Source organism: Panthera tigris, chromosome D4 (genome assembly GCF_018350195.1).
Source record: "Panthera tigris isolate Pti1 chromosome D4, P.tigris_Pti1_mat1.1, whole genome shotgun sequence".
Lineage (NCBI taxonomy): Eukaryota > Metazoa > Chordata > Mammalia > Carnivora > Felidae > Panthera > Panthera tigris.
In genome coordinates this window covers 43,140,714-43,168,224 of record NC_056672.1, presented here as the reverse complement: position 1 = coordinate 43,168,224, position 27,511 = coordinate 43,140,714, and the positions used below count along the sequence as shown (strand labels likewise).

Genomic DNA, 27,511 nt, shown 5'->3' with positions numbered 1-27,511 from the left:
GACTGATTGGACAGTGGGGCCCTGAAAACCAACCCTCTGGAATATCTCACATGGCAAGAGATGAAGCAGGGGCTTAAAAGAAGAAATAACAGACAGTAATAATTCAGTATCTTGTACTTACACAACACCAAGTTTCACAGAACTCAGAGAACTTTGCAAAACTGTCTAACCCAAGAGTTCTTAACCTTGAATTTACAGCTGAGGGAAATGTCAGGGACTGTTTGAGCCAAGTGGTCCTTCCTTACACAGATATAAGGCCTTATGTTCTAGGTCTTCTTTCGAATCTCCTGAGCCATCAGAGCTCTCTGATGGCAGCATGGTACCTTGGAGAGACATGGAACTTATAGATAAATAATCAGGTTTCAAGTTCCAGTATTACCCATAGGGACAGAGATTCAATAAAGCTGATAGTAAATTAATCTGGTTTATTTTAAGCAGTTGGCATCGTTGCTATTATATTATGTGGCAATAGGACATAAATCTGTCACCTCCCTGGTAATTAATGGGGGGCAACCAGAGATACTCTTATAATACAGAAGAATCATGCATTTTTAGACTGATCTGGAAGACTAAAAGGGGACAGAAGGCAGGACACAAAACTGTCCCAAGGGCCTTTGAAATACCTGAAGTAGGACCTTAGAGGGAATATATAAGTAGTATATCAATTATATGTTAAATTTTTAAAAAAGTTTAGTATGTATGTATGTATGTATGTATTTAGAGAGCATGAGCAGGTGAGGGGCAGAGAGAGAGAAAGAGAGAATCTCAAGCAGGTTCTTCACATGGGGCTCAAACCCACGAATTGTGGGATCATGATCTGAGCTAAAATCGAGAGTCAGATGCTTCACCAACTGAGCTACCCAGGCACCCCTCAATTGCATGTTTAAATAGAATTTCAGGAAAAAATACTTCAACATCTATAAGAACAAGAGGCTCAGCTCAGTGGCCACCTTTTCTGGGTCCCTTTCCCTGATCTGAATTATGTGACTCATATCACTGTTCCCAGAAAATAGCTATTTAATCTCTACCATGGCCATTATGACTGGACTGTAATGATCCGTTTGTGCAGCGGCCTCCAATAAATGTTAGTGCCTGGTCTCAGGGTTCACATCTTAGATGTGGTTGTTTCTTCAGACCCTACAACACAGCAAAGATTTAATAAATGTTTGCTAAACTGAGTTCAATTTTTCCTTAACCAGCAGAAAGTACTCACTTCCCAGGGGTTAGAGCTCATAGAATGAGGTATAATCAGGTATTCTTGGCTTACACTAGGCAGTCACTTTCCTCTGTAACAGAGCTTGTCTCTCTTTCCTTCAGGAAAAAAAAGTGAGAGCCCCAGTTCCCTAAAGTGAGCACATATCACCCGGATCCTCCAACCCAGGCACAACTTTTCACAGAGATATTTAAAAAAAAGAACACAAAAAACCCACAGCTAATAGTTGTCACTATTCACTGAGTATACTTGATATGTGCTGATTACTATGCTAAGCACTTAATATACATATCTTCACAACAATTACCTAAGAGTTAAAGATGAAGAAACTGAAGTTCTGAAACCATCTGCCAAGGTCAGTGAGAAAGTATGTTACATGAACTGATGTTATACCAGATTTTATGCTCTCAAGCCCATGCTTTTAAGGCTGGGATGAAGGACAGGGGGTCAGTCACTTACACTTCAGTAAGAATTAGCTTAGGTCATTTTGCTCTCCTAATTCTCAGTTGAGTTGAGTTGAATAAATGGTAGATGGGTGGTGGGAGAAAAAGGGCTGAAAGAATTGGGGCCCTGCACAAGTGGTAAAGAAGGGTCATCTGGGAATTTGGGTAGTCAGAGGGCAAGGTAATTAGAATTAAGTTTCTGGGGGAGAGAGAAAAGAGGTACAAGGAGAGTCAGAGAAGGCAGTGGCATAGAAGAGGAGTCAGAGAGTCAGGGACCCATGGTTGCACTGGGGAACCTGGGGAAAGAGAACTGTGTGTGTGTGTGTGTGTGTGTGTGTGTGTGTGTGTGTAAGAGAATAATGGTGTTGATAATTTACAACACGAACAGGCCATCAACTAGGCATAAACTAAGCTAGTGGTTGTTCATAGTGGCAAAGATGCAAGGTTCCAAGATAGTTGCACCAATGGCTTCCAGATTCATAAGCCCAGGCTGCATCTCTCTGGAGAACTTAGTATTTCTTTATAAAAAAAAATTTTTTTTTTCAAGGAACTGAGTGCTTTACCTAATGAAAGTGCTGGATTTTAAGATATTCACTTTAGGTCTATTCAGTTTCTCTTTTAGCATGGTTCATTTCCTATATGAGAAGGTTCTCTTTTAGCATGGTTCATTTCCTGTATGTATCGAGAAGCGTGTGCTGTAAATGAATTTTTCACTGTCCCTTAAGCACTATATTTTACCCTTGGCAACTGAAGTATGAGATGAAGGTTATTTGCGGGAGATAAAGAAAGAAGAGCCTATTAACCTGTTTGTGATCTTTGCTAGGTTATAAACTTCTATGGGACTAGAGTGCTAGTTCTTTTCACAGTGGTAATTCCCATGTCTAGAATAGGATAGGGGATAGATCAATGGATGGAGGGAGGCATGGTTAAAAGGATTCAATGGTTAAAGGGATGAACCACAAGCTCTTTAGTAATGGCTTTGGAATTAAAAGTATCTTGTTCAAAATTTGCACCTGCCGCCAGCTAGTTACATGACCCATCTAAAGACCCATTTTCCTCAGGTATAAAGTTAAGTTAGGAACAGTAAATCCTCATAAAATCATGGAGAGAATTAAACAAAATAATGTATGTAAAGTGAGGAACACAGTGCCTGGTATATTGTGAGCTCTCCTAGACGGAAGCTTTTAGGGAAACCCTACATTGCTCAAAGATGGCCTGTGAAGGCTAGCGAGGATGTGGAGACAAGATGCCCTGTACCTTATCTGTATTCTGGGTAGGATTTTACTTCTTTCCTTTACTCTATTTTTTTTAAGTTTATTTATTTATCTTGGGGGGGAGAGAGAGAGAGAGAGAGAGCACGCACGAGCATGCACAAGAGGGGGAGGGACAAAGAGAGAGGGAGAGAGAGAATTCTGAGCAGGTTGTGTCAGTGCAGAGCCCTACATGGGCTCCATCCCATGAACCATGAGATCATGACCTGAGCTGAAATCAAGAGTTGGATGCTTAACCAACCGAGCAACCCAGGCACCCTGACTTTTTTCTTTTTCTTTCCTTCCTTCTTCCCTTTCCTCCTCTCTCCCACAAATATTTGAGGAGACAACTGGCTAGGAATAACATTATTTATATGTAAATAACAATATTTACATAAATACTTATATTTCTTCCTGACTTATCACAGGCTTTTCTGACTGTTAGGACACAGCCCGTCATTTCCAGGACTCACACCTCCCTTGCCCATGAGCATTACTTTTTTCAATCATATCTCCTAGGATATTAACTTTTTAGCAACATTTGGACTCTGCTCCCACTTCAACATCTCATTATTGTTCTTACAAAAAACACACCTCATAGGATTAGGTGTTAAAGTTAAATGCAATGTCCCGACAACTGCTACTTTTGTAGGCTTGGTGGAATCCATGAGAACCAGCACCCCTGCCTCCTGTTCCAAAGACACCTAAGGAACCTGGCAAGAACTGTACAGAAAGCTGGCTTGAAGCTAGGCTCTACCTGTGCCCGCCCCTTTGCTTTGCTCCTACATTAGCTGGTTTAGAAAATTTAAAAATAAACTGTAATGACTATAAAATAAATAGGATGGTTTTCTTACATTGTATGGTTTCCTGCAGAGGGAACTAAGAGGGCTGGAAGAGCGCTATTTTTTGAGCATCTATTACATGAGGTAGGAATTGTCTGAGTATTTTGCATACATGATCATCTGTACAATCCCCCTCTGTGGTTTGGGCAATTATCTCCATCTTACAGTTAAGGACAAGCCAGTCATAGAGAAATAAAGTAGTTGGCCTAAGGCCACGAAGAAAATAAGGAGGCCAACATCTATCTAATCTCAAAAACCTACGATTTCTGCCTTATGGCTGGCAGTCTTCCTCTTCCTGCTGGGGAATGTTGAGCTTTGGCATCGCCAAGTTTCCTTTTGGTTCTTGTCCTGAAGCCACCCATTCCCTTGTTACTGAGATTCCTATTAGGAGCAATATTTAAAAAATTATGCTCAGATGATCATGAGCTACCTCTCCCAGAGGCGCGTATACCATCGAAGCAAACCACGGCTGGAGTAAGTGTCAAGGTCTATGCAACCAGGGTAGAAAGCCCTTTTTGGCTCTTTGAATCACCTGAGGAGCTCCCTCTGGCCAGCCAGAAAGGCAGTTATACCCACTCACTCAGGACCTGGAGTCAATATCAGTGAGTCACAGAGAAGGCACCCCCTTCAGCTGTGCTAGCATGCAGCCTGTGTCCATGTCAGTCCAGGCCTCAAGGACAGTCACTCCACAAGTGAAATAAAAAGCTCCATGAGAAAGTAGTGAGTAGTGCAAGTAGTGAGTAGTGGTGGGTCTGGGAGCCGTGTTAATTCAATGACAATCACTCTAAGCTTCAGTGTGTCACTAACACAAACACAGAAATTTCCTGAAGCCCTGGTAAAGATAATTAGACAAAATGATGACCAAAAAAAAAAAAAAACAAAAACAAAAAAACCAAAAAAACCAAAAAAACAGTAAAGACGAATTTGAAAGAAGAACACTGATTCACCACAGGAAAGAAAGTTGGCTGGGCTCTGCTCTGTGACAGACCTTTCTGTAACTGTGGCAGATAACCTGAGAAATGCCTCATTTTGGGTGGGCGCCATGACAGGAATAATATCTTCAGAAGGATGAACTGTTTTTCAACTGTATCCCTCAGGTTATTGGGCACGAATCAGGGCAATCTCTTTTTCAGTCCTTCATTTTTATGTTGCTTCAACATCTCTTTTTCTCTAAGTCTTTTTCCTATGTCTTTATTTTCCAAGCTTAAGGAACATAGTGACATAGATTTCTAACACTACGGTCACAGGAAATCTCTTCATCTCAAATTGCACATGAGGTCTTCATTCAAAATCTCCAAAGAAGTCATTGGGTACACTGAGGGAGCGACAAGTCTCCTTTCAAAGTGTTGGCCAAATTATTGCTTGCCCTTAAATAATTACTTCAGACTTTGGAAACACTGGTTTATAGGAAAAGGCAAAAAAAAAAAAAAGTGAAAAAGATTTACTTTGGGAGTCTCTACTCTACCCCTGTTGATGGATTTGTAAGCTGGAAGGTTTGTGAACTATAAAACTCTAATGTTTCATCACCATATCTCCAACAGGGAGCTATCAGGTGGTGATAGTTCCATCCTCATGGTCTTACATGCAACGGGATTGATGACTGGTTCAGATACATCAGCTCTTGGAGCGGTGAAGAATGCAGGAGGTTTTTTAGTTGAATAACTATCTTTAGAAGGGCGGCACTTAAAAGTAGCTGTGATAAGAAATATCCAATGGCTTCCTCAGGACCATTCCCCAGACTCTGCTTCAGGGAACAAAGTGGGTTTTTCATCACTGTATTCTCAGCCCAATGCCTGGCACAAAATAGGCATTCAACAAAATTGTTCAATGGGGGTTGAGTGAAGAGAAATCCTTGTTATCTTAAAGGACACCAGAACATTCTAAGCCAGGGGATGCAGAATATTTTCTATTCTTTTACACATGGACAAACACCACTGAAATATTTTTAAAGTGTTCATCCTTACAGTGTTCCACCATCCTGAGTGCTCTTGCCTAAATTTTTCTTATGGAAATCCAAATCTTGTTCCCTATAGACTTCTCAGTGCTCTTTAAGTTATAGTTAAAGCTCAGTTCCTTTTTTTTGACTAACCAAAATGCTATATCTTCACGACTTAAATTTGACTCAAGGCATATTCCTAATAGAATTCACTTTTTCGTTCTTGAAAAGCTTCAGTTCTGTGGCTAATTATCATTACCTCCGAAGGATCAAACAGTGTTAGAGCTGGAAGGGCCCAGGAATTATCGAACTGCATCTCTCATTGCTTCCTTCATGACTCTCTTGCTTTGGGCTCTATCCTCCTGGCAGGTGCACAAGCTGAGTCCACACTACCCTGGCTTGACTGTGGGAGCACAGGAAATGCTAACATACCCCAGGCAAGAGGTCATTATCGCTCTCAGTGAAAACGTAATGGTGTAGATCACACAGAGCACACTATTTGTGACTCTACAGGAGAAAAAGTACAGATGACTATAAGACAATACAAGCTAGCCACCGTTAACACTTCTGTTCTGTTGAGTGAACAGCTAGAGTCACTTTTCTCCAAGCACATATACCTATTCTGCTCTCCCTGTTTAAGTCGTTCAATGGCTCTCCACTGCCTCTAGGACACAAAGTTCAAACAACTTAACCTAGCCCATTGAGCATCCTGGATCTGGCCCGGCTTACCCTCTAATACCAGCTTCCACTCTTGTCTTTTCTCTGTGCTCATGCCTTCCTTTTGCCTGCAACATTCTGCTCTCTTCTTTGCCTTAGGCAGCTCCTGATTATGCCTTAGGACGCAGCACAGGCATCACCTCCTCCGGGAAGAATTTCCTCAGCCTCATGCTGCCACAGAACCCCATGCTTATCTCATTCACAGCAGTTTCTGTTTTGAAATCTTCCTCCTCTGCTAACGAGTCACTCCTTTAGAACAGGATTCTGTCCTCTAGTCATCTCTTAGGGCCAAATACGAGCAGACTGCTGTACCTGAAGATGCTTAGAAAACTTTTATTTTTTAATGAATTGAGAAATAAAACACTTCCTGCCATATTTTTGGTGCAGAAGTTTAACTTCAATCGATGATCTATATAAGGACTTTCTCAGAGTCCAGGCAGAGCTATGTGGTCTAAGGGGCTGTCCAATTACAGAGATGTTAAGAAACAAGGAATGCTTGTCTTCTGGGACTTAATTGAGCAGGTTTTCCTAAAGCTAATGTTTCTATGTTTTTAGAATGAGTCGTTTGTGCTTTCAGGTGCCATGATGGGAAGGTAGAATCGGTCCCTTGATTCTTACCCCAGACTCATGCAACGACGAACTCTATGCATGCAAAACAATTTCTAATACCATCAAAGCTCATTTCACAGAGGTTGGCGGTTGATATCATAGGTGATGTGTAACCATGGAAAGGGGTCTCTTTATGAGAAATGGAGATTTAAGCCCCGAGGCAAGCATATATGTGACGTTTATCCTTGTTGATGTCAAAACGCTGCTGGCAATGATTCTGATCACTGGGCCAACACATTCCTGGGGAGAGAAATAACAGAGGCTGCCATTGGGCCAATCAGGGCCAATAGTTAAGAAACAGGTCTTGGCAGGTTCCTCTGTTGTAACTTGTCCATCAGTGGAAGAAAAGAGGGAGACGGTGTAATTATGCATCTGGATTTACCAAGGAGGATGACGCTAGTAATAGCATTAACTCTCCAAAGGCGCCTGAATATGGCCTCCAAATCTGGACTCAATTTCTGTGGACGCCAGTGAGCTTTGGTGTGCTTTTGCTTTAAGTGCTTAAAAGTTAGTACGGACAGAGCCAAAAGGCAGCATATGGAAACTCTGGGAACACAGCAGAAGATAAACCAATATTTGGAGAGCATGTTGAAACAGTAACCCTTAAAACAAGTTGTCAAAGGGGAAGGTGCCTGCAAAGCTTTGAAAGCTCCATCAAATAAATTAAAACGTGGTTGTGTAAAAAGGCAACACCTTCTGCTCTAGCCATTTTCAGCCAGTATAAAAGAAAATTAGAAATTGGAAATCATTTGCTGCTAGTACGCATGGATTTTGTTAGTGAATAATAAAATAGGCATTGTGAAGTCTGCTTTTAAAGAGGAGACTCTGTGACCTTTAAGACGTTTTTCTTAACTCTCTCGTCTCAAATAGGGATTCTCAAACTTCTTTTATAGTTCTTGCTGGTTTGAGGAACCACCCTAGGTCTGAGAAAAGAGACTGGGGTTGGGGCGAGGGGCAGAAACCAAGTGCTGTTCCTGGAATTATGGGCTTTTTCCCCCCTTCACTGTTTATCTATTCTGCACCACTCAGCTGTTCTCTGTTGCACAGAAATAAAAGTTTAGTTTAAAAAGTATGTTAGAACAAAGCTGCAGAAATTGCCTGGAATTTCCTTCATTTTCAGCCATCTGGCTTTCATTGCTTACTTTTTCCCCCTCCTCCACGTACGTTTACCAAATCTTTTCAACACACGCTGGCCAAGCTATCAAATGCTTATAATTAATAACAGTCATTCTCTCTCTCTCTCTCTCTCTCTCTCTCTCTCTCTCTCTTTAAGGTAGAGCTTTCTGGCTTTCCTTGGGCTGTTCATGTCACTGCTCGTATAAACCAGGGAGATGGTCAGTAAAACTTAATTATTCAGACTCAGTTGAATAAGAGAAAATCTCATCAAATGTGAGTCCAGAATACAAAACATTACGTTTTATTTCAAACTAAAAGTATTTCTCACCAAGAAAGGAAAGAGAAGAAGAAGAGAATTTTTCTGAGTTCCCACTAAAATCCTATTTAGAGATGAAGAATCTAGGGAACCAAAAAGGTCATGTAGCTAAACATGACACAGCAGTCTCTGAACACAGGTCTAAAGCTATCTGCTGGTTTTTATTTTGGTGGTCTTAGGGATGGGAAAGATTTTTAGCACATATTATTAAGTGAAAAATCAAGTTGCCAAGTAATATATACAATATGATCCCATTTGCAAAGGGAGGAAAATCTTATGTATGTGTAAATGTTTATATATGTATATAAATTCATAGAAGAAGGTCTGGAAAGCTATGTCCCAAACCATTAACGGTGGCTATCTCCAGGGAGAAGGTTCTGGAGCTGTAGAGTATGGTGGTGAAAAGAGGACACATGTCTTTCTTCCTTGATTACTTCTGCTATGCTTGACTTTTAAAGAGTGAGAATATTCATATATTACTTGCATAACTATAACAGTCAGAAGCCTTCTCACTTGGAAGAGGAGGCTAAGCTCTTTCCTAATGACTGATTTTAGCCCCTTTTTGAACATTTCTACCTTAAGCTGGTCTAGCCCACCAGTGAAGGTGAGCAGTGGAGGGGTTTCTAGACACAAATGACAGAGGGGGTGCTAAAGGTACCTCAAATAGTTTTTCTTCCTTGTAATTAAAACATCTTTGCTACCAACTTCGATGCACTATTCTCATTGTCAGCTCACAAGTAAAAACGGTCCTAATTTCTTCTGGCCAATTTTAGGCAAGGTTGTTAAGGGCTGTGTTACTTTCCATCTCTCCTGACAATTAGACTCCTCCCTGGGTAGTGCTAACAAGTCACTCAACCTCCATTGGGTCCGCTCTCTCCTCTGTTAAGGATCGCCCTCTCACTATTATTTGGGGGGATGCTTTGCCATACATGGCTGCTAGCTAACATAAGGGGTTACTTATCCTAAGTCTATGTATACTTTGAGTTGATATTTAAAACCTTAAAGTTATAGAAGGGACTCTAATAATGGCATTTTTAGCATCATCTGGTGGGTGGAAGAGAGGGGATAGAGGATGGAGAGCAGAGATAGCATTGGTGTCTTCCCAGCTATCATTAATACTCAGATCTAAGTATTACTCCGTATAGGGGTGCCTGGCTGGCTCAGTTGGTTAAATGTCTGACTTCGGCTCAGGTCATGATCTCACAGCTAGTGGGTTCGAGCCCCATGTCAGGCTCTGTGCTGACAGCTCAGAGCCTGGAGCCTGCTTTGGATTCTGTGTCTCCCTCTCTCTGTGTCCCTTCCCCACTCACACTCTGTCTCCCTCTCTCTCTCTCTCTCTCTCTCTCTAATGTTTAAATAAACATTAAAAAATTTAAAAAATATTACTCTGTATACATTTGGTCCTGGTCCATTATGCCCATGTATTCAATAAGCACTTAACAAGCACCTGCTATGTGTCAAACAGTATGCCAGCTGCTAGTTCCAGAGAGAGGTGGGTTTGGACATAGAGCTGATAGTGTGGACTTCTTTAAAATATAGTCCTCTTCAATAGGTACCTACTATTTTTTAAAGCGCCTTAAAAATGCAGGCAGTCCATGCCTGCGCGCGCGCTCTCTCTCTCTCTCTCTCTCTCTCTCTCTCTCTCTCTCTCTCACACACACACACACACACACACACACACACACACACACACACACACACTGGAACAATCAGACACCTCCAGCTTGAGAGTCTCCTCCTTGCTGTGGAGAGCTGGGTGTGAGAATGTAGGGAACCTGGAGAAAGTTAGACATGCGCTTCTGATACCAGCCCTGCCATCCACACAGAGTAAGTCAGGAGAAGGTATATTTAATCTCAGAAAGATGCCCAGAGGGGACACACCCTCTAGGCCCTTGGCATTTTCTGTGTGATAACTGACCACACATAAGAGGAAAAAGTGGCTCTCTGATCTGTGTATTAGGACTGACACCTGCCTGGGAAAGCCACTTGTCCTAACTGGTGGCCACCTCTCAGACGTGAACCCAGTGACCAAGACTGGAAACATCATTTCTGCATGTCCCATAGAAAATGCTATGGTGCTCTGAACACACGGACATCAGCACGGACCAAGAGCCCAAAAGACAATGCATAGGAACTTGGGGCCCATTAGAGGACACCCTAAAATGTGCAGGGAACACTGATCTGTACACGAAAAGAATTGTGAATTAAAGATTTAAATTATTCGACGGAACAGGTTATTGGGAAAACAGGGTACTATTATGTCCCTACCAAATCCATTTCTCTTCTATGTACACCCTACACCTAGTTTCCGAATGAGAGATTGTTTCCCCTCTGATGTCACACTGAAATAGCTCACAGGAAATGCACCTCCATACATGACTCACTTTTAAGATGAAAATCTGCTTTGGCTCTTTAACACGAGATGAAGAGTGGTATCAGGCCACTGTATGTCGGCCCTCTCTTGTTTTAATTAGCATCAGTCTACAAATACTCAGCTCTGGACGGTCGGCCCAAGGAACCCCTGGCTGTGCCCTGTAAGAGAGGCCTTGCCTGTCAGTCTGATAATTGGCTGGTGGGAGATTAAAGCACCGAGTTTATCTGGAGCAAATGCAATAAAGTTAAGCCTAACAAGGGTCCTTGTCTTGGAGTCAATATAAAGGTCGTAGAGTAAATTAAGCCTATCTAATTTAACTATGTTCAGTACTTCGAGGATGGGAAGTAACACCTTGTGTCTTCTTCCTTCTGCTGCCCAGGAAGGGTCGGATTTAGTGGCTGCAAATCCCACAAGATCTTTAGCTGGTCCCGGGTGCTGACTTCTCAGCATTGCCTCAGCTCATCACAGCATTTGGATGTCATTACCACGCTGGAATGTGGTTAGACACTTAGGCTTGTTTTTAAAGTGATGGTAAGTAAGCGGAACAGAAATGACATCAATTAGCAGCACACAGCGGTAGCGGTCCAGTGTGTCTGCCTATAGACTAACGAAGACTCGTGGGGTATTTGAGAAGGATGTGGTCACCTCAGATCATCTCCTACCGCCTGTTCATTTTGCATATATGGAAACAGAAAGGGCAGACATCTTGCCCCACGTCACATGGCTGGTGTGAGCTAGGGTGAGAACCTCTGGACCTCCTAGCCAAGGCCCTTACAGGCCGTCCAGGCCCAACCTACTCTGCTTGTTCTTGGGAGAACGCAGTCAGACGGAAGAGGTTTGTACCCCCTTGCCCATGCAGTTAGGTCTGCCCAACTGGAAAACTGTGAGGTTAGGTGGGAGATGAGGGACCAGGTCAAACAGGGACAGAAAAGAGGTTTCTTGGGATTCTATGCACTAGATCTAGCCTTTTCTGGGTCTGGCCCTCGATTCTATTTTTCTGGCTGCTGTTCTCCTGGGTGGAGTGCTACTCCAAGTAGTGGCTGACTGCTTTGCTGGTTGCCATGGAGATGGTGGTACCATAGGCCCTCCTTATTTCTGCATCGGAAGGGGGAAGCGAGCCCACCATCCAGATCAATATATGAAACACCTTGGGGCGTCTGGGTGGCTCAGTCAGTTAAGTGTCCGACTTCAGCTCAGGTCACGATCTCGCGGTTCATGGGTTCGAGCCCCGCGTTCGGCTCTGTGCTGACAGCTCGGAGCCTGGAGCCTGCTTCGGATTCTGTGTCTCCCTCTCTCTCTGTCCCTCCCCTGCTCACACTGTGTCTCTTTGTCTCTTAAGAATAAATAAACATTAATTTTTAAAAAAAAATTAAAAAAAGGTAACCTGAAAAAAATATACATGGAACACTTCTGGTGACCAGCAGAAGTGTCACTATCAGCTTGTGTCCTGATTTGGCCTATAATTTGGACCCTTTAAGTTCCTAAGAAAGGCATTTTGTTGACTGAGAAATAAGACAAGCTGCCTCAGCAAATTATTGTCCATGCCTAAAGGCAACGCCCTGCTTCTTCCGTGTTACTTTGCAGAAACAGAAGAGATATCGTTCAGAAACAGCATTCCCCTTCCTATGTAGGATATGACCTTATCTCATAACATTCTTCATCCCATCAGTACACCTGAAAGTCTGGCTTTGGTTCTTTAATAATCTCCCTTTGAAACCAGAATCACCGATGAGATGGCTTAGCTTCTACAGAGATTTGTTCCAGAGAAGTATCTGCAGGCAAGTCTTTCAAGACACCATAAAATTGTGTGGACTGGAGCAGTGATTGGATTGATTAACTAAGGCTCAAGGTCGGGTAAAAACGAGACCCAGGCAGGACCAAAAAATGAAATGCTCTAATTGATTTTATGCATGTGGAATGACACACATACACTCCAGAGCACGCTATAATGAATCTGCATGCTGTGTGCATGCGGATTTCACAGCGGATCAATTATACCACCCAGCCACCCTGCAGTCCACAAGCCAGTCTGTTACTATGCCGTGAGGGCTTGGGATACCAGCTAAAAGTGGCCGAGACCCTGAAGACTGTGGTCCTTCAAGTTCCCTTTAGGAGACAGCACGACAGCACGTGCACAGCCACGCACGCCATGAGGCTCATTTCAGTGTACGGAGCTTTCTGGACCCTGAGCGTGACCATTGGGCTGGAATTCCAAAGCCCTGGTTTCAATTAAACTTAAGTGGATTTGACTAAAAGTTTGAACTGATGCTAATTGGTTTTCAAAACACTGGGTTTTGAACAAGAAGCGTTCTGGTCTTGCGCTGTGGACAGATGCACCCTACCCTGAACACGCTCCTGGGAAGCAAGGGCAGGCGCCGCGCCCCTCGCCCCTTACCTGGCCGGGCAGGGATCCAAACTGCAAGATTTGAGGAGCCGGGGGGGTCGGCGGCTGGTCACGCACAGGTTCTCATCAGCAGGCTCCCGCGTCTGTTTGTTCAGGCAGCTCACCACAGCCTCCTGGACACCTGCGTACAAATCACACTGTCAGGCCAGAGTGGGCGTGTGTGGGGTGATGAAGTGTAGACAATGCAGCTGGTGGGAGGCCTCTGTGATTGGTAGGACTCTGGCTACATGTCGGAGAACGCAGCTTAAAGCCCAGGACTGCCCATCTTGTCAGGCACCGCTCGATCAGGGAGAAAGTACTCTTGAGTTTGAACCTCTGTAAATGTGACCCTTGAGGAGGGCAACTTCCCTCATGGGAGAGCTGGCCACCAGTCCTGATGAAATGCTTTAAAACAACGCCACCAAAGCCATAGAGCTGCCAAAGCGGGAGTGTGATAATTTAATGCAGAAGGAGGGCAGGGTGACAAAAAAAAAAAAATGTCCCCAAGACCTTCACACGTTATATTTTAATCAACAGGCGACTGTTGTATTTGGAAGGGAGGCCAAGAGCTGCGTTTTAATAGCCAATATTCTGCAGACTGCTGTTCTCCGGGGGCCTTGCCTTGAGGACTCCAATCTTTGCTGGTTTCCTTTTGATTCTAGTTCATGTCTTTAGTGACCTGGGCGGCTTTGGAAGTTGGAACAAAAGCAAGAGAACGAGGTACACAATGACTATACCCATGAAACACAATCTTTTCTACATGCATGGGAAATACTGCTCCCACAGACACTTGCGTGTCTCTGACACGAGTTTGAGCAGTGGCTGGTGCAGAGTTATTGGCAGGTCTTCTGAGGTGGTGTGCAGGACCCCTTATGGAGACCTTAATGGAGCAAGGAAACATTTAGGTGGGTATGGTAATGACCAGACATTTCATGCAGGTGCCCACGGTCATAGTAAGAGTCAAAATCCACAGGTGGGACATTACTAGTCGGGTGCCAATGCTAAGAGCTTGACATGCACCACGCAATTCTCCCAACTCCATGAGGTAAGTGCTATTTTTATCCCATTTTACAGATAAGGACACTGAGGCTTAGAAAGGCGAAGAGACTTGCTAAGGTCATGTAGTTGATAAGCAAGGAGGCAATGCCTTAGCACTGGAGCTGTTAATGACAGGACTAACATTTAAAAATACTAAAAGGCTGCTTCTATCTGCTAGAGATCTTCGGGAATAACCTAGACATTTGTCTGGGATCACTTCAGCAGAGGGCAGGGTAAGGAAGAGGCCAGATGAGACATTCTCGATACTCTGCTTTCAGTCATACATAGCTGTGTATAAAAAGATACATACAGCTTAATATATCTATGTGTAGTTAAATATTTGTATATGATTTTGGCAGAGTACGTGACAACCTATATAATTAGTTTTGTATATAAATACACAAAGATTTTCTTGTTCTTATTTTCTGTCTTGCTTTATCAAAAGTACCCAATATATACAACTTCCCTAATCAGTTATTAGTCCTGCTCCTTCCCTCGTGCCATCTATCCCATATTTCTCCAAGTAGTTATCACTTCAATCAACAGGCTAATGTTTCCTTTTTTTTTTTTTAAGGTTTATTTATTTTTGAGAGAGAGAGAGGCAGAATGGAGTAGGGGAGGGGCAGAGGGGGAGACAGAATCCGAAGCAGGCTCCAGGCTCCGAGCTGTCAGCACAGAGCCCGATATGGGGTTCGAACCCATGAACTACGAGATCATGATCTGAGCCGATGTCAGACATTTAACTGACTGAGTCACCCAGTTGCCCCAACAGGCCAAAGTTTCCTAAGGTGATGTTATACGGACTGAGGTCACTCAGAAAGACTTCCATTTAACAAGTGACATTTTGGGGTGCCTGGTGGCTCAGCTGGTTAAATGTCTGACTCTTGATTTCAGCTCAGGTCATGATCTCACGGTCATGAGACTGAGCCCTGCTTCAGGCTCTGTGCTGGTGTGGAGGCTGCTTAAGATTCTCTCTCTTTCTCTCTCTCTGACCTTCCCCAACTTGCACTCTTTCTCTCTAAAAGAAGATGACATTTTATTTATTTATTTTTTACAGTTTATTAATTTATTTTGAGAGAGACAGAGATAGCATGAGTGGGGGAGGGACAGAGAGAGAGGGAGAGAGAAAACCCTAAGCAGGCTCCCTTCTGCCAGCCTAGAGCCTGACACAGGGCTCAAACCCACGAAACTGTGAGCCACTTAACCGGCTGAGCTACCCAGGCTCCAGGAAAGTGGCATTTTAAAGCCAGAATCGGAAGCACCTTTCCCAGAAGTCTGACAAATTAAACCTTTTCAAAAATCACAGTATTTACTTTGAGCACACGCATGTAAATTTTCTATGTCTTAAGCTTTTTGTGAGCTTTAAAATTGAAATATATCGTGGTCAGTTCAGGCTGGAGCATTTGCAATTTCTACTAGACATTCAAGCTATCCCACCAGATTCCATAATGCTGGCTCCAGGGTGTTGCTCTCTTGGTTGCATCTGGGATGAGCCATTTGAAATTCATGGTATGACAATGTAGCAAAACATCTCACAAGAAATGGTTGAAATCATCACTGATACTTCCCCCTGGGAGAGTCCGGCATTAAGGTAATGACGACAAAGTGCTGGATAAAGCTAAGTCTTCTATACAGAATCTAGACCTGGGGTTATATTAGAAATTAGGCTTTCAGGGGTGCCTGGGTGGCTCAGTCGGTTAAACGTCTGACTTCGGCTCAGGTCATGATCTCGCGGTTCGTGAGTTCGAGCCCCACGTCGGGCTCTGTGCTGATAGCTCAGAGCCCGGCACCTGCTTCAGATTCTGTGTCTCCCTCTTTCTCTGCCCTTCCCCTGCTCACACTGTCTCTATCTCTCAAAAATAAATAAACGTTAAAAAAAGGTAAAAAAAAAAAAAAAAGAAATTAGGCTTTCAATTCATTTGGGTACCTGGTAATATTCAAGAGATTCTTTTTTTTTTTTTTAATTTTTTTTTTAACGTTTATTTATTTTTGAGACAGAGAGAGACAGAGCATGAATGGGGGAGGGGCAGAGAGAGAGGGAGACACAGAATCGGAAGCAGGCTCCAGGCTCTGAGCCATCAGCCCAGAGCCCGATGCGGGGCTTGAACTCACAGACCATGAGATCGTGACCTGAGCTGAAGTCGGACGCTTAACCGACTGAGCCACCCAGGCGCCCCAATATTCAAGAGATTCTAAACGTCACTCTAAAATACATTTTCGCTTTTTCCGGCTACTGAATACTTTATGAAATTGAGTCGATGACATCATCAGGAAGTGATCCCAGGTCCTACCACTTCCCCCAGTTGAAAGGGCTTTAGGTGTGGAGCTGTGTGGATGGTGGGCTTTGCTTCTCCTTCACGAACTCCTAGTTTATACCATTGAAGTCCTTCTATCACTGCAAAGAACAAGGGTCTCAAGGGCTAACAGTTCTAAAAGGATGTCAGTATTGTCCTCTTAGATATGCGTGTGGAACACAAATTTTCATTACCCCAAACCAATAAACCTTAGCTCCAGATAGGTATCACCTGGGAGGTGGTTAAGTGCTGAGATTAAGCAGCATTCCAGAGTTACCAAATTCGAATCTAACATATCATAAAACGAAACACGAGGCCTCAGCGGCACTGTGTTAAATGTCCCTAGCCATAAGGGCCATTTACTCGCATTCTTAGGTGGGGCCTTGGGTGCTGAGGGAAACTAAGGACAGAGCTCTGTCATTTTAAGGAGTATCTGGGACCAGCCCTGTGGTCAACACACAATACATTTTTGTGGTGTGATGCAGGAAATGCCTCAAGGGCAGGGCATTGTGAGCACAGTGCTGTGTAGGCCAAGGGGAGGTGGGAGAGGGCCGCCTGGGGGAAGGCACATGGAGGGAGGGAGCTGCCCTGGAATGGGGAGCGTGGGAAGTCACAGGAGGGAGGGCATGTGAAAACCTCACCTGTGAGGTCACAGCATACTTGGCCCAGCGGAGTTGGCCAGGATGTGAGAAGTTGGCTCATTAAATGCGTGCTCTTTCCTAATAGGCTAATATATGCACTTAGAAGGACATTTTGAACCAACACAGACACATGTTTAAGTACACGACTTCACGATTCTGAGTTTTCCTTTCTTGACAGAAACAAAGGAGAGAGGACTCGTAAGGAAGGGGAGTGGCAGGTTTAAAACTTCACCTTTCATTCTTGCCCAAGTAAATTTCAAGTTTTCCCTCAGCTAGGTTTTAATGTTGATTTTACCGTCTAGGAGTTCAATGTAATAAAGCTGTTCAGGTTCAAAGCCACTCTACTTGACCACACCTATTAGTTCACATGTGGGAAATTAAAATATAACAAGGAGATGATAGTGGGACGCAGGACACATATCTGAACAGGTTAGGCTAACTTTCAATCTTCCAGAAAATGGGATTTTCAGTGTTCATATCTCCCAGAAGAGCATAATTGTTACGTGATCTTTGATGACAGCTTGGGGAAACACAGCCACCAACCATAGCCTAAATTACTAACTAGTTCCTTCTGGCTGCTACCTCTGCTAGGTGAAAGGTTCCTTCTGTATCTATCCAGTTTTAGCTCTTGAGATAGGGAAGACAATAAAATAGCCTGACCAGCCTTATAACCCAAATTTGATTTAAAAGTTACCTGTTAATCCTGCACATTTTTGGTAGGCTTCAGCAAGAATGATTAAAAATATATATAACCTTGTGGGTTATATTTCGGTGAAAGATCAAAGTAGCACAATGTTACTGCCAAGCACTGACTTCAAAATATACATGTCCCATATAGTGAAATGATTTTTTAGTGCATATGGGCATCATATGGACCATATAACCCGACCATATTTTCACCACTTTGGAATTTTCAACTCTACCATTTTAGGTGTAAATATATTACCTTGGCACAGTTACATAAGTGTAGGTAAGCGTGCACAGTTGTTGACAGTTAAAGACATAAGACATTTCAGTAACTTTACCCTGCCTTGGCTATAAAGGATGCACAATTTATGTTATACAAAGACGCTCAGTTCCTACAGGCAGAGATCAATTGTATAACAAACCCCCAAATCTTATTTCCAAATCAGTATCTTCTGAAAACATTTGAAATTAAAACCACTCCACATGCTCTCTACACTTTGAGTTTTATACCACTGGTTGATCAGCAGAATGGTTAGATAAAGGTATCTGGTTATTTATTATTCCATTACTGCATCTATTTTTTCCATCTGCTCATAAAGTTCCAGGCTTGACTTGTAACTGAGAACCAGAACTGAGAGACCATAAGTAAAAAAAAATTTTCCGAAGCAAATTCATTTTAGACTAGGGATAACGATGGTTCCTTTCAGGTGATGATGGAAATTGGGGATAAACACACCCCTTCTGAACTCTTGAGTCACTTGTTATATTGGAAAGAAGCAGTTGTGCCTATGGGTTGTGGTCTTTCCCCCTGACTTCTCAGCTCCTGCCCGGGCTCAGAGATCACTGAGGGTTATTTAACACTTCTCCCTTGGTAGGCATAGAAGAAAAGATGCCCTCAATGTGTGTGGAGAAGAACACAAAGACAGAGATTAGCTGCGTTCCAGGAAATTCTTCCAGAATCAGAAGGAAGATTTTAGGTTTTAAAATAACAGGGTCCTCCATTAAGACGCTTAACAATTTCAGTTTGAAACTGGAAGACTTGGAAACAAACAAGAACCTCAAGGTCAACACTATTAAATGCTTGCTAAAAGATCTGATGGAGAAAACGGATTCTTTGCTAGTATGTACTTGTTCCACTAGTATTCCTTTTCAACTGCATGTGAACATCTTGGGCACAAGTACTTGTACATTCATTTTCACTAATGATAAGACGCCTTTTTAAAAGTGTTTCCAAAATGCCATGGTTTAGAAGCCATTTTTGGAAAATAATTTTATTAAAAAAATTTTTTTTTAATGTTTATTTATTTTTGAGGCAATGCGAGAGACAGATTGCAAGCAGCAGAGGGGCAGACAGAGGGAGACACCGAATCTGAAGAGGGCTCCAGGCTCTGAGCTGTCAGCCCAGAGCCCGACGCGGGGCTCGAACTCACGAACCGTGAGATCATGACCTGAGCCGAAGTCGGACGCTTAACCGACTGAGCCACTCAGGTGCCCCTGGAAAATAATTTTAATACTTTTTTATATCAGTTGAAAAACTTTGCTAGCAATACAGAACCATAAGGTGCCAAAGGGGGTTACTGCTAGCCACTGAGAGAAATTTGGCAAGGAAATTAGACAGTATTTTCCTCACCTCTCAAAATCTCTCTTGGGAGCCGACATGGGAGACAGTGGCTTTATGGATCTAATGTATGTTCTATTGTGTAAGAAAGATCATAAACTTGAAGAATTTCATTGTTGGTTTAAATGCCCTCCTCTTCCCTCACAACACCATCTATAACACCTGAAATAAAGAATCACTGAACCTGTTGTTATGGCTATGAAATATCCCTAAGAGAATCAGGTCAATATACACGGAAGCATGTAATGTTAGTTAAATGATAATCGTAAGGGGGAAAGCTTCAGGAATTCTCTAAGTGCTTAAAGCAGTGAGGTATGCTGGAAAGACTTTGGACAGGGAAATAAATAATTAGCAGGCCTAATCCCAGCTGTCACTCACTAGCTGTGTGATTGCAAGTCAACCCAGCTTCTTCGGACCTTCGTTTTCTCATCTGCAAAATGGCGGTGGGGTTAGACTTTAAAGTCCTTTCCTGTTCCAGGTAAGCACACTGTTATGTGCCCTTTATACATCCTTTTCCCTTTGTAAAGAGGTACTGCTTTGGAAAATCCGCTGAGTAAAGCAAGGGGGGCGGGCGCTCTAAACTATTCTGGGGAAGAGTAGAATGTTTTGTCATCTTGGGCCTTGGTCCATACCACATGCACTAAAGCGAGGACATAGATAAATAAAACTGAATGTTGAGAGCATTGCCAGGTTAGTGTCAACTGTGTTTCTCAGTCAGATACCCTAGGATATATTGCAAAACATCAGAACGACAACTGAAAGTAAAAGCATGAGTTGTGTTGGCCACTCACAGCCGACAGTCTGAGCGCCACTCAAGCCCAAAGAGAAATACATCTGTGTTTCATTCAGTATGCTTTCCATTTAGGATGGCTTCCTCCCCTCCTCCCCCTGCTTATCATTCCTGGACTAGAGGCGGTCATGTGACACAGTCTCCTGCAGGGAGAGAGGATAAAGAAAAAAGACAAGATGATGGTGGGGATGTGAGCCAGAGTCCCCCCTTCTTACCTCCTCCACAGGACTCGGAGCACTTGGTGAAGCCCTCATACTCCCAGTCATACAGCTCGTCGAAACCCTGCAGGCCACCGAAGAGGCCATCTGTCTCTTCTGGGTTAAACTCAGGAGCTTCCCCGTTGCATGGTCCTGCATAACAGGCACGCTGGGATGCTGGCTTGGGCCCCTCACATTCATCAACAGGCAGGTCAGCCACGGACTGGGAGAAAGACAGGAGCACCTGGCACCTCACCATTCGCACCTGGGTCCCCACACCACAGGTAACCGTGCAGGCTGACCAGGCTTCCGGGATGAACCTGCAGTCGGCAAGCAAACAAGAGGAGAGCATGAAGAGCCCCAGGCAGGAGACCCTGGGGGTGGCGGAGGGCTGCATCCCACCTGCCGCCCCTGCCCAGCGCCGTTCGGGGCTCTGCTACCCTGTCCTGTGATGGGTGCTTCGGTCTAGTTCATGAGCTCATTTGCCACGGGTTTCTGGATTGGTTTTTTTGTAAGTGTCATATGAACTCCCAGCTGTAAGACATTCCAGCCACAGACCACCTGCTTTCTCCCTGCTTTGCACCCACAGCGGTAGCTCTTCAGAGCAGGAATTGGTGGTTTCTTCACTCTCTAAATCCCAGCACTTGTGCCTTCTGCGAGATGCTGGCTATTCTTATAGTAGACTAATACGGATCCTAAAACTATCACAAAATAAGCCCTTGGCGATATTTAAGGAGGTGGGGTTTTTTTTTGTTTTTGTTTTTTTTTAGTCTGGATCTCATATTCTGTAACTTTCTTTGCTTTTCTGCTCAATGTGCGTCCCAAGATTTATTTATATATAGAAAGAGGTTCTTTTTTTGTAAGTTTCCAAGAATGGAGCAAAGTCTTGTTCCTCGCACATTCTTTGAATTAGTCTGGACTACAGTTCTTTTTATATCATAGTGAAAAGCCGTGCTACAAATTTAAATCCACAGACATGTCACAGTAAACGAGAGATCCTGAATTCACACAAGTTTGTGGGACGGCAGCCTCCCTGCCCCCACCCCTTGAGAGAAACCACACTAGTGAGAATTTGGTTTTTCTCTGAGTTTCTCTACAATGTAGGACAATATCAAATTCCAAAAAAAAGGCTTTCCCTCCCACTAATCAACAATGGCCCATAACGGCAATGACCTTGAGAAAGACCTAGGGAAAAAAGCCCAGAGGGAACCACTAACGTTTTCAGAAAGTTAGTATAATAATCTGGAAAAAGAACTTAGGAATAAATATTTTTTATTTTTCCAGGATCCTACTGCTTTTTCACAGAAAGTCGTGCTGAGGAGGCATGCAAACCTGGTCCCCTAACTTTGACTTTGGCAGGAAACGAAGGAACTGATAAGAAGGTTATAGCATTAAATCCTAGTGAGTGCAAATGGTTCCTATCTAGTTTAGGGAAATAGAAATTCTAGCAGGAAACCAATCCAAGCTTTCAAATTGGAAGGATCAGAACCAAAATGTTTCCTGGGCCTGAGCCGGAGCCTGAGCTGTGCATGGAGCTGGCCAGGAGAACCAGACTCCCCTGACCCCCAGCAGCTCATGGTGTCTGAGCCACGGAAGAGCTTAGGAGAGAATGAAGGTCACATACAACCTTGTCAGAAAGGTGGATGAGGGAGAAAGACCCACTCAGAATTATTCCCAAGAAGTTCTCATCACAATGTCACCTCCCTCTCTTATTTTTGAATTCTTGATCCGTCTTCTGGCACCTAGAGAACATGAGGGAAAAGCAGTATCCTAAAAAAATTAGAAAGTCTCCTTTTCTTTGAGTAATGATACCTGTAGGAGCTTTTTAAGACTGTAAAACCCCAAATCACAGTCAAAATAATTTTAACCCTCTTATTACACATATATCTGTCTGGCTCTTGGAACAAAAGTGACAACAAATACACAAACACTGAATGTTACAAGCCAGGTGCAGACATGAAGGAAAACACACACTGAACTATTTTGTTTATAAGGAAAACCCAAAAGCAAATGAAAAGCCCTCCAACTCTGACAATGGTGTGTGAATAATACTTCCTATTTAATAATGTGCTGAATTTTATTGTCAAATAAGAAAGATGACACGATCGCAAAAAGAACTGTACTCTATTAGCTTTTCCTATGCATTAAGAGTTATTGTTCTGTTACCTATAACATCTTCAGAGACCATTACAAGACAACAAGGATCAGCTAGCTTTTTCTGGAAGGGGCCAGATAGAAAATAGTTTAGATTTTGTGGGCCATGTTTGTGGGTCTTTGTTATTGCAACTACTCAACTCTGTCAACATGCTGCGAAAGCAGCCAGAGACAATATGGAAGCAGATGGGTGTGGCTGTGTTCCAATAAAACTATATTTACAAAAACTAGAGGGAGGGTGGTAGCAGAAAGGTCTGAATTTGGACTGTGGGCTGTAGTTTCCCAACTCCTGCGATAGGACCTTAAGTGGAGATAAACCAAACACACCAAGATTCATAAATAATCTTCCAACTTGTTTTGAGTCTTAGTTCCTATCTTTTCCACATATATGAGTTTATAAGAATGACGAGCAGTTAAATCGATTTATGTTTTATCCTCCAAAATGAGACCCAGATGAAACCTAGAATATAGGTGATGCGCAAACCAAACCCTTAGCTCTCCTTGCCTATAACATTAATCACTTTGTGTTTGGTCTTATTCCAGGACCAGGAAGATAGACCACAAGCACACAAAGTAGAAAGGGTGCATTACTGGAACCTCATGAACTCATTGCAATGTTTGAACCTTGTTTATTTTGAAGCAGAATCCAAATGAAAATAAATGTGTGTGCGTGTGTGTGTGTGTGCGTGTGTGTGTGTGGGCATGGGCATATGAGCGGGCGTTTGTCTATATTTGGTTTTCCGGGCCTTTAGGGTTAATAGCAAAAACAATAAACATCCATTTTATGTCTCCCAAGTGAGAGTCTTATCAAATGTCAAATAGCCTTTCTGGCTAATCTCCCAACCCACTATCCTTAGGTCTTCATCAAGTTCACACCAATTAAAAACGATTTGGCTTTTAAGTGGTGCTGTCTTCTGGCAGTCATCTTAATTTCTCTCGTGCACACACTGTGTGATATAATATACTCTCTCTTGCTGAAGGCAGGAGATTATATTTCAAAAGAAAAATATCTAATAGAGCGAATGGCCAAGTGAATAGAACTGGTTTTCATTTGAAACTTTCCCCCACATTCCTAGATCTCCCAATGCTGTGTTTACTATCTTGAGCTTTCTGGCCACAAGTGGGAAGAAGCAAGGTCGGTGAGAGGGCAGGCAACTGAAGTAGGAGGTCTAAATGTAAGGTTGAGGACACCTGGTCTGAATAGTACTTGCTTAGCTAGAATCCTTCAAGTGGGACCTTTAAAATGCAGTCAATAGGTGTTTTTTTTAAAATCATTTTTAATGGTTTTAATTTCATATGTTCAATAAAAAATTACTATTGAAGTTTAATTAGGGTCCTTTGAAAGTTCTTTTTGTTAGCAGCACTGTTGCAGAATGGCTAGATGCTTGAGTTCTTTCAAAGATGGGCTTGAACTTCAGGGAATACCGATAGGATTTCGGCATTTAGTCTTCCCCGCTTCGGGAAATTCAAAAAGAAACCTGGTAAATAGAGGATTTCTGCTTCTGTCTGGTCCTCAGTTTGCAAGACTAATTGTTGATATAGCTAACAAAAAGCTTATCCTTTAATGAGAGTTATTACCATAGTACCTTTTAGGAAACAGAAAACCGCGATAATCAAGTGCACCTGTAAAATCCCAGGGTGGTTCAGTTTCTATGTGGCTATTCTGATGTCAGAGCATGCACTAAAAGAATAAAAACAATCACTTGATTAATACAGTGCTAAACAGAAACTGTTCGATTTTGGTTAACTAATCTTGTGTTAACTAATCACTGCAGAGCTTAGCCAGAGTTAAGCTCTAGTTTTATGCACACGTGGTTGATAACTGTTTTTTTTTTTTTAAAGTAGGCTCTATGCCCCGCGTGGGGCTTGAACTCACAACTCCAAGATCAAGAGTCACATGCTCTACTGACTGAGCCAGCCAGCACCTCTGAGATTTTTAACTTTATCTCTTCTCCTCTTAGTTTCCTCTCCTTTCTCATATACATAGTCATCTAAAAAACAAATCATCAGCATTGTACAAAATAAGAATGTCTTCATAGGGGTGTTATTGTAATGCTAATACTAGCCTCACTTCATTCTCTAGTTTCAAAATGCAAACTGAAACTTGCAGAAAATCACATGAAAAATACTTAATTTTGGTTTAGTTTTCCAGCTTATTAAACTTCAGCCAGACGTCTGATGGGCTTTGTGGATTTCTTTTCCCTCTTTCTTTTGCTGTATGTTTGTGTATGAGAGTGGTGGCATTTAGGGGGAGGAGAGAGGAGGGAATGAACTGAATGGTGTAGGAAAAATTATAGACAACTTTAACACAGACCCAGGAGGTGACTGGGTGTCCTGTCAAGTGCATCCTTCCAAGCTATGGCAATCTCTCATTGCTATTTTACCACTCTACCAGTTAGAGAAAACGGATGATGCGAATGATTCTTGCCCACAGAATTGCAGATTAATTGCGCCTAGTGGAATGCAATTGATTGTTGTCCTGTGAGCAGACGATTTTACATCTATTTGTACATTCACTACAGCCTCTTATTTACCTAAATACATATAATTCTTTGAAATTTCCCTTGAATTGGTTGTAACATCCGCCTGGTTCCCTCACTAATTAATGAGGTAAACAAAAACTTGAACAGATGTTCATTTTATATATGCATGAGAATCATGGTTTTTCCCTTTCTAAAATTTTATCATTTAACTAGTGGCCACAGATGGATCTGGAAAATAGGATACTGGAAAAATAAAATACTGTTTAAGTAATTGTAGCCCAAATTAATCAGAGTCTTTTATATAAGTATATCATTTAGGGACAAAAAAAGTCCCCAAACTTTATTGGTAATGATGCTGTTATTCCATAATGCCTCATCTATTTTTAATGCAATCTTCTTTATTCTTTTTCTTTAGTTTTGAAAAGTTGGTTCTTCTCCTGGTTGTGACCAACTCTTGCAACATTAATGGAGTGAAACCTTTAGGAGAAGGTGTAGTTTCCTGAACCAAAGCTAGGCATTTTGGCATCTGAAGAGCCATTTAGAAACACAAGCAAAAGAAATTGCTTTTGGGTGGGACAGAAACTTGGAAAATGAAACATTTTCTTTCATCTGTCTCAGTTTTACATGAGATCAAAAGACCTCATGTAAACTTTTTAGTTATTTAGTGTCTCTCAAGAAATTAAAAGATTTTTTTCAAAACCATCCAAAATAAGGAAACAAACAAAAACCTTTGGAATGCTACAAAGGGAGGGTGACTCTCCCTTTAGGGATTTTGGAATTAATTGTAAAACCCATAACTCCAAGACAACCTTAAAGTGATTCTTTAAAAATATATGGAGAGCAATAAAGTTCTGGGAGAATACTTATCCAAAATATGCCTCTCCATTCACTTAGAACCACACCTAAATCATTCCAAATAAATAACAATCTAACTTATTGTGAAAGATCTTTAGTCAAGGATACTTGACCTGAATATGGAATTATGAAAATATTTCTCAACTGCTTTTGTTAGCTTACAACTCTCTGGAGCTGCAAATAATTCATGCTAGTTATGCAACTCATATTGAAGTCTCCAAGCACAATTTCTCAAAGGTGTCCAGGACACCATCCCGCAAAACATCTGATAGCACCACTTATTTTCATAATGTTCCTCTAATTCTTAGGTATCATACCTGGGTTGTGACAGGTTTTCATCACTATAAGGCACTTCAGTAGCATAACCAAGTATAGACCGATCCCAGAGATTTAAATAAAACAAAATGAGAATTTTTAACCAGCCACCAATATGCCTATCTGAAAAATAAAAAAAATTCTGTGACTGCCCTGTCTGATGCCACTAAGCAGTAACAAGTAAATAAATAAATACAAAGGAAGGACCCAATTTCAAACAGGCTAAGGCAGTACTGGGAGAGCTATATTTAGTGGAATTTTCCAAGAAGCAGACTTGATTTTCTCATGATAATGATGCCCTTTTGGGTTCTTTGAGAGGCAGCTGGCCTCTGCACAAACGCCTCAATGACTTTCTTGCAGAAATGCTCAGCACTAGAAGTGGGAGAAGAAAGCCTGACTGCATTGAAGGGCACACTCTCCTTTGAAAGAGACTTTGTACTACAAGGAAATGCTGGGGGGTATCAGAGTTCCAATGAGTCAGGGCCTAACGGACTCTCTCCAGGCCCACAACCTCATACTCGAAGACTCTGTTAAACCTGGCTTGCATTTCTGACCTATCTTTCTCGATATGGTTCCAGACAAGATATGAGGAAGAGTCTTACTAACGGAGGGATCTTGTTGACCATCAGGAGTTTGTTCTACTTTAATAGTAAGAGAAAAGCCAGCAGAAAGACAGGTAATAATCAGTTTCTGAGAATACAGAAAGAGCCCTACAGTGTTGGCTCTTCCCAACAAATGCATCCTCAACTACCTTCTTCCCAGTGGCCCCCAAGGCAGTTGACCATGCCTTCTTTCTTGAGTGACTTTATCCTCTTGACTTGCATGACAGCAAATGCTTGGCTTTCTTTTCTTTTCTGGTCAGTTCCTTCTGTCTCCTTTTTAGGTCCTCCTCTCCTTAAACTCTAAGCACTTAGTGCCTTGGAGCTCAGTTTGGTGATGTGTTCGGTGATTCTTGGTTTCATACACCACCAGTATGTGAGCAACTTCTGAGTATTTAGAAGTATTTCATCTCTATTCTAAGTATTTTGAAGTATATCATCTCTAGTCTAGACTTTTTTTTTTTTCAGAGCTTTATACCCAATTTCTTTTTTTGGCAAGTTTTGGGCTAGGGAGCCATTTGACTCTTTGAAAGGAGTAAACATTAATTTAATATAATTAATTTATCAAAAAATTATATAGTGCTTCTTATGTGCCAGACACTGCTCCAAGTGCTTTATAAATAAAAGCTGTTAAATCCTAA

At 42.3% G+C, this 27,511-nt stretch overlaps 1 protein-coding gene across 1 annotated transcript in view; it reads right to left on the bottom strand.

The window, feature by feature from the left end:
* ADAMTSL1 (ADAMTS like 1) overlaps positions 1-27,511 on the bottom strand; it is a 376,924-nt gene that overhangs the window by 161,627 nt on the left and 187,786 nt on the right. The window contains exons 14-15 of the mRNA XM_007098528.3: positions 20,483-20,784; positions 13,212-13,341 (exon numbers count right to left, since the gene is read on the bottom strand). Coding sequence (XP_007098590.2) covers positions 13,212-13,341; positions 20,483-20,784 — 432 coding nt within the window. The remainder of the gene's footprint in view (positions 1-13,211; positions 13,342-20,482; positions 20,785-27,511) is intronic.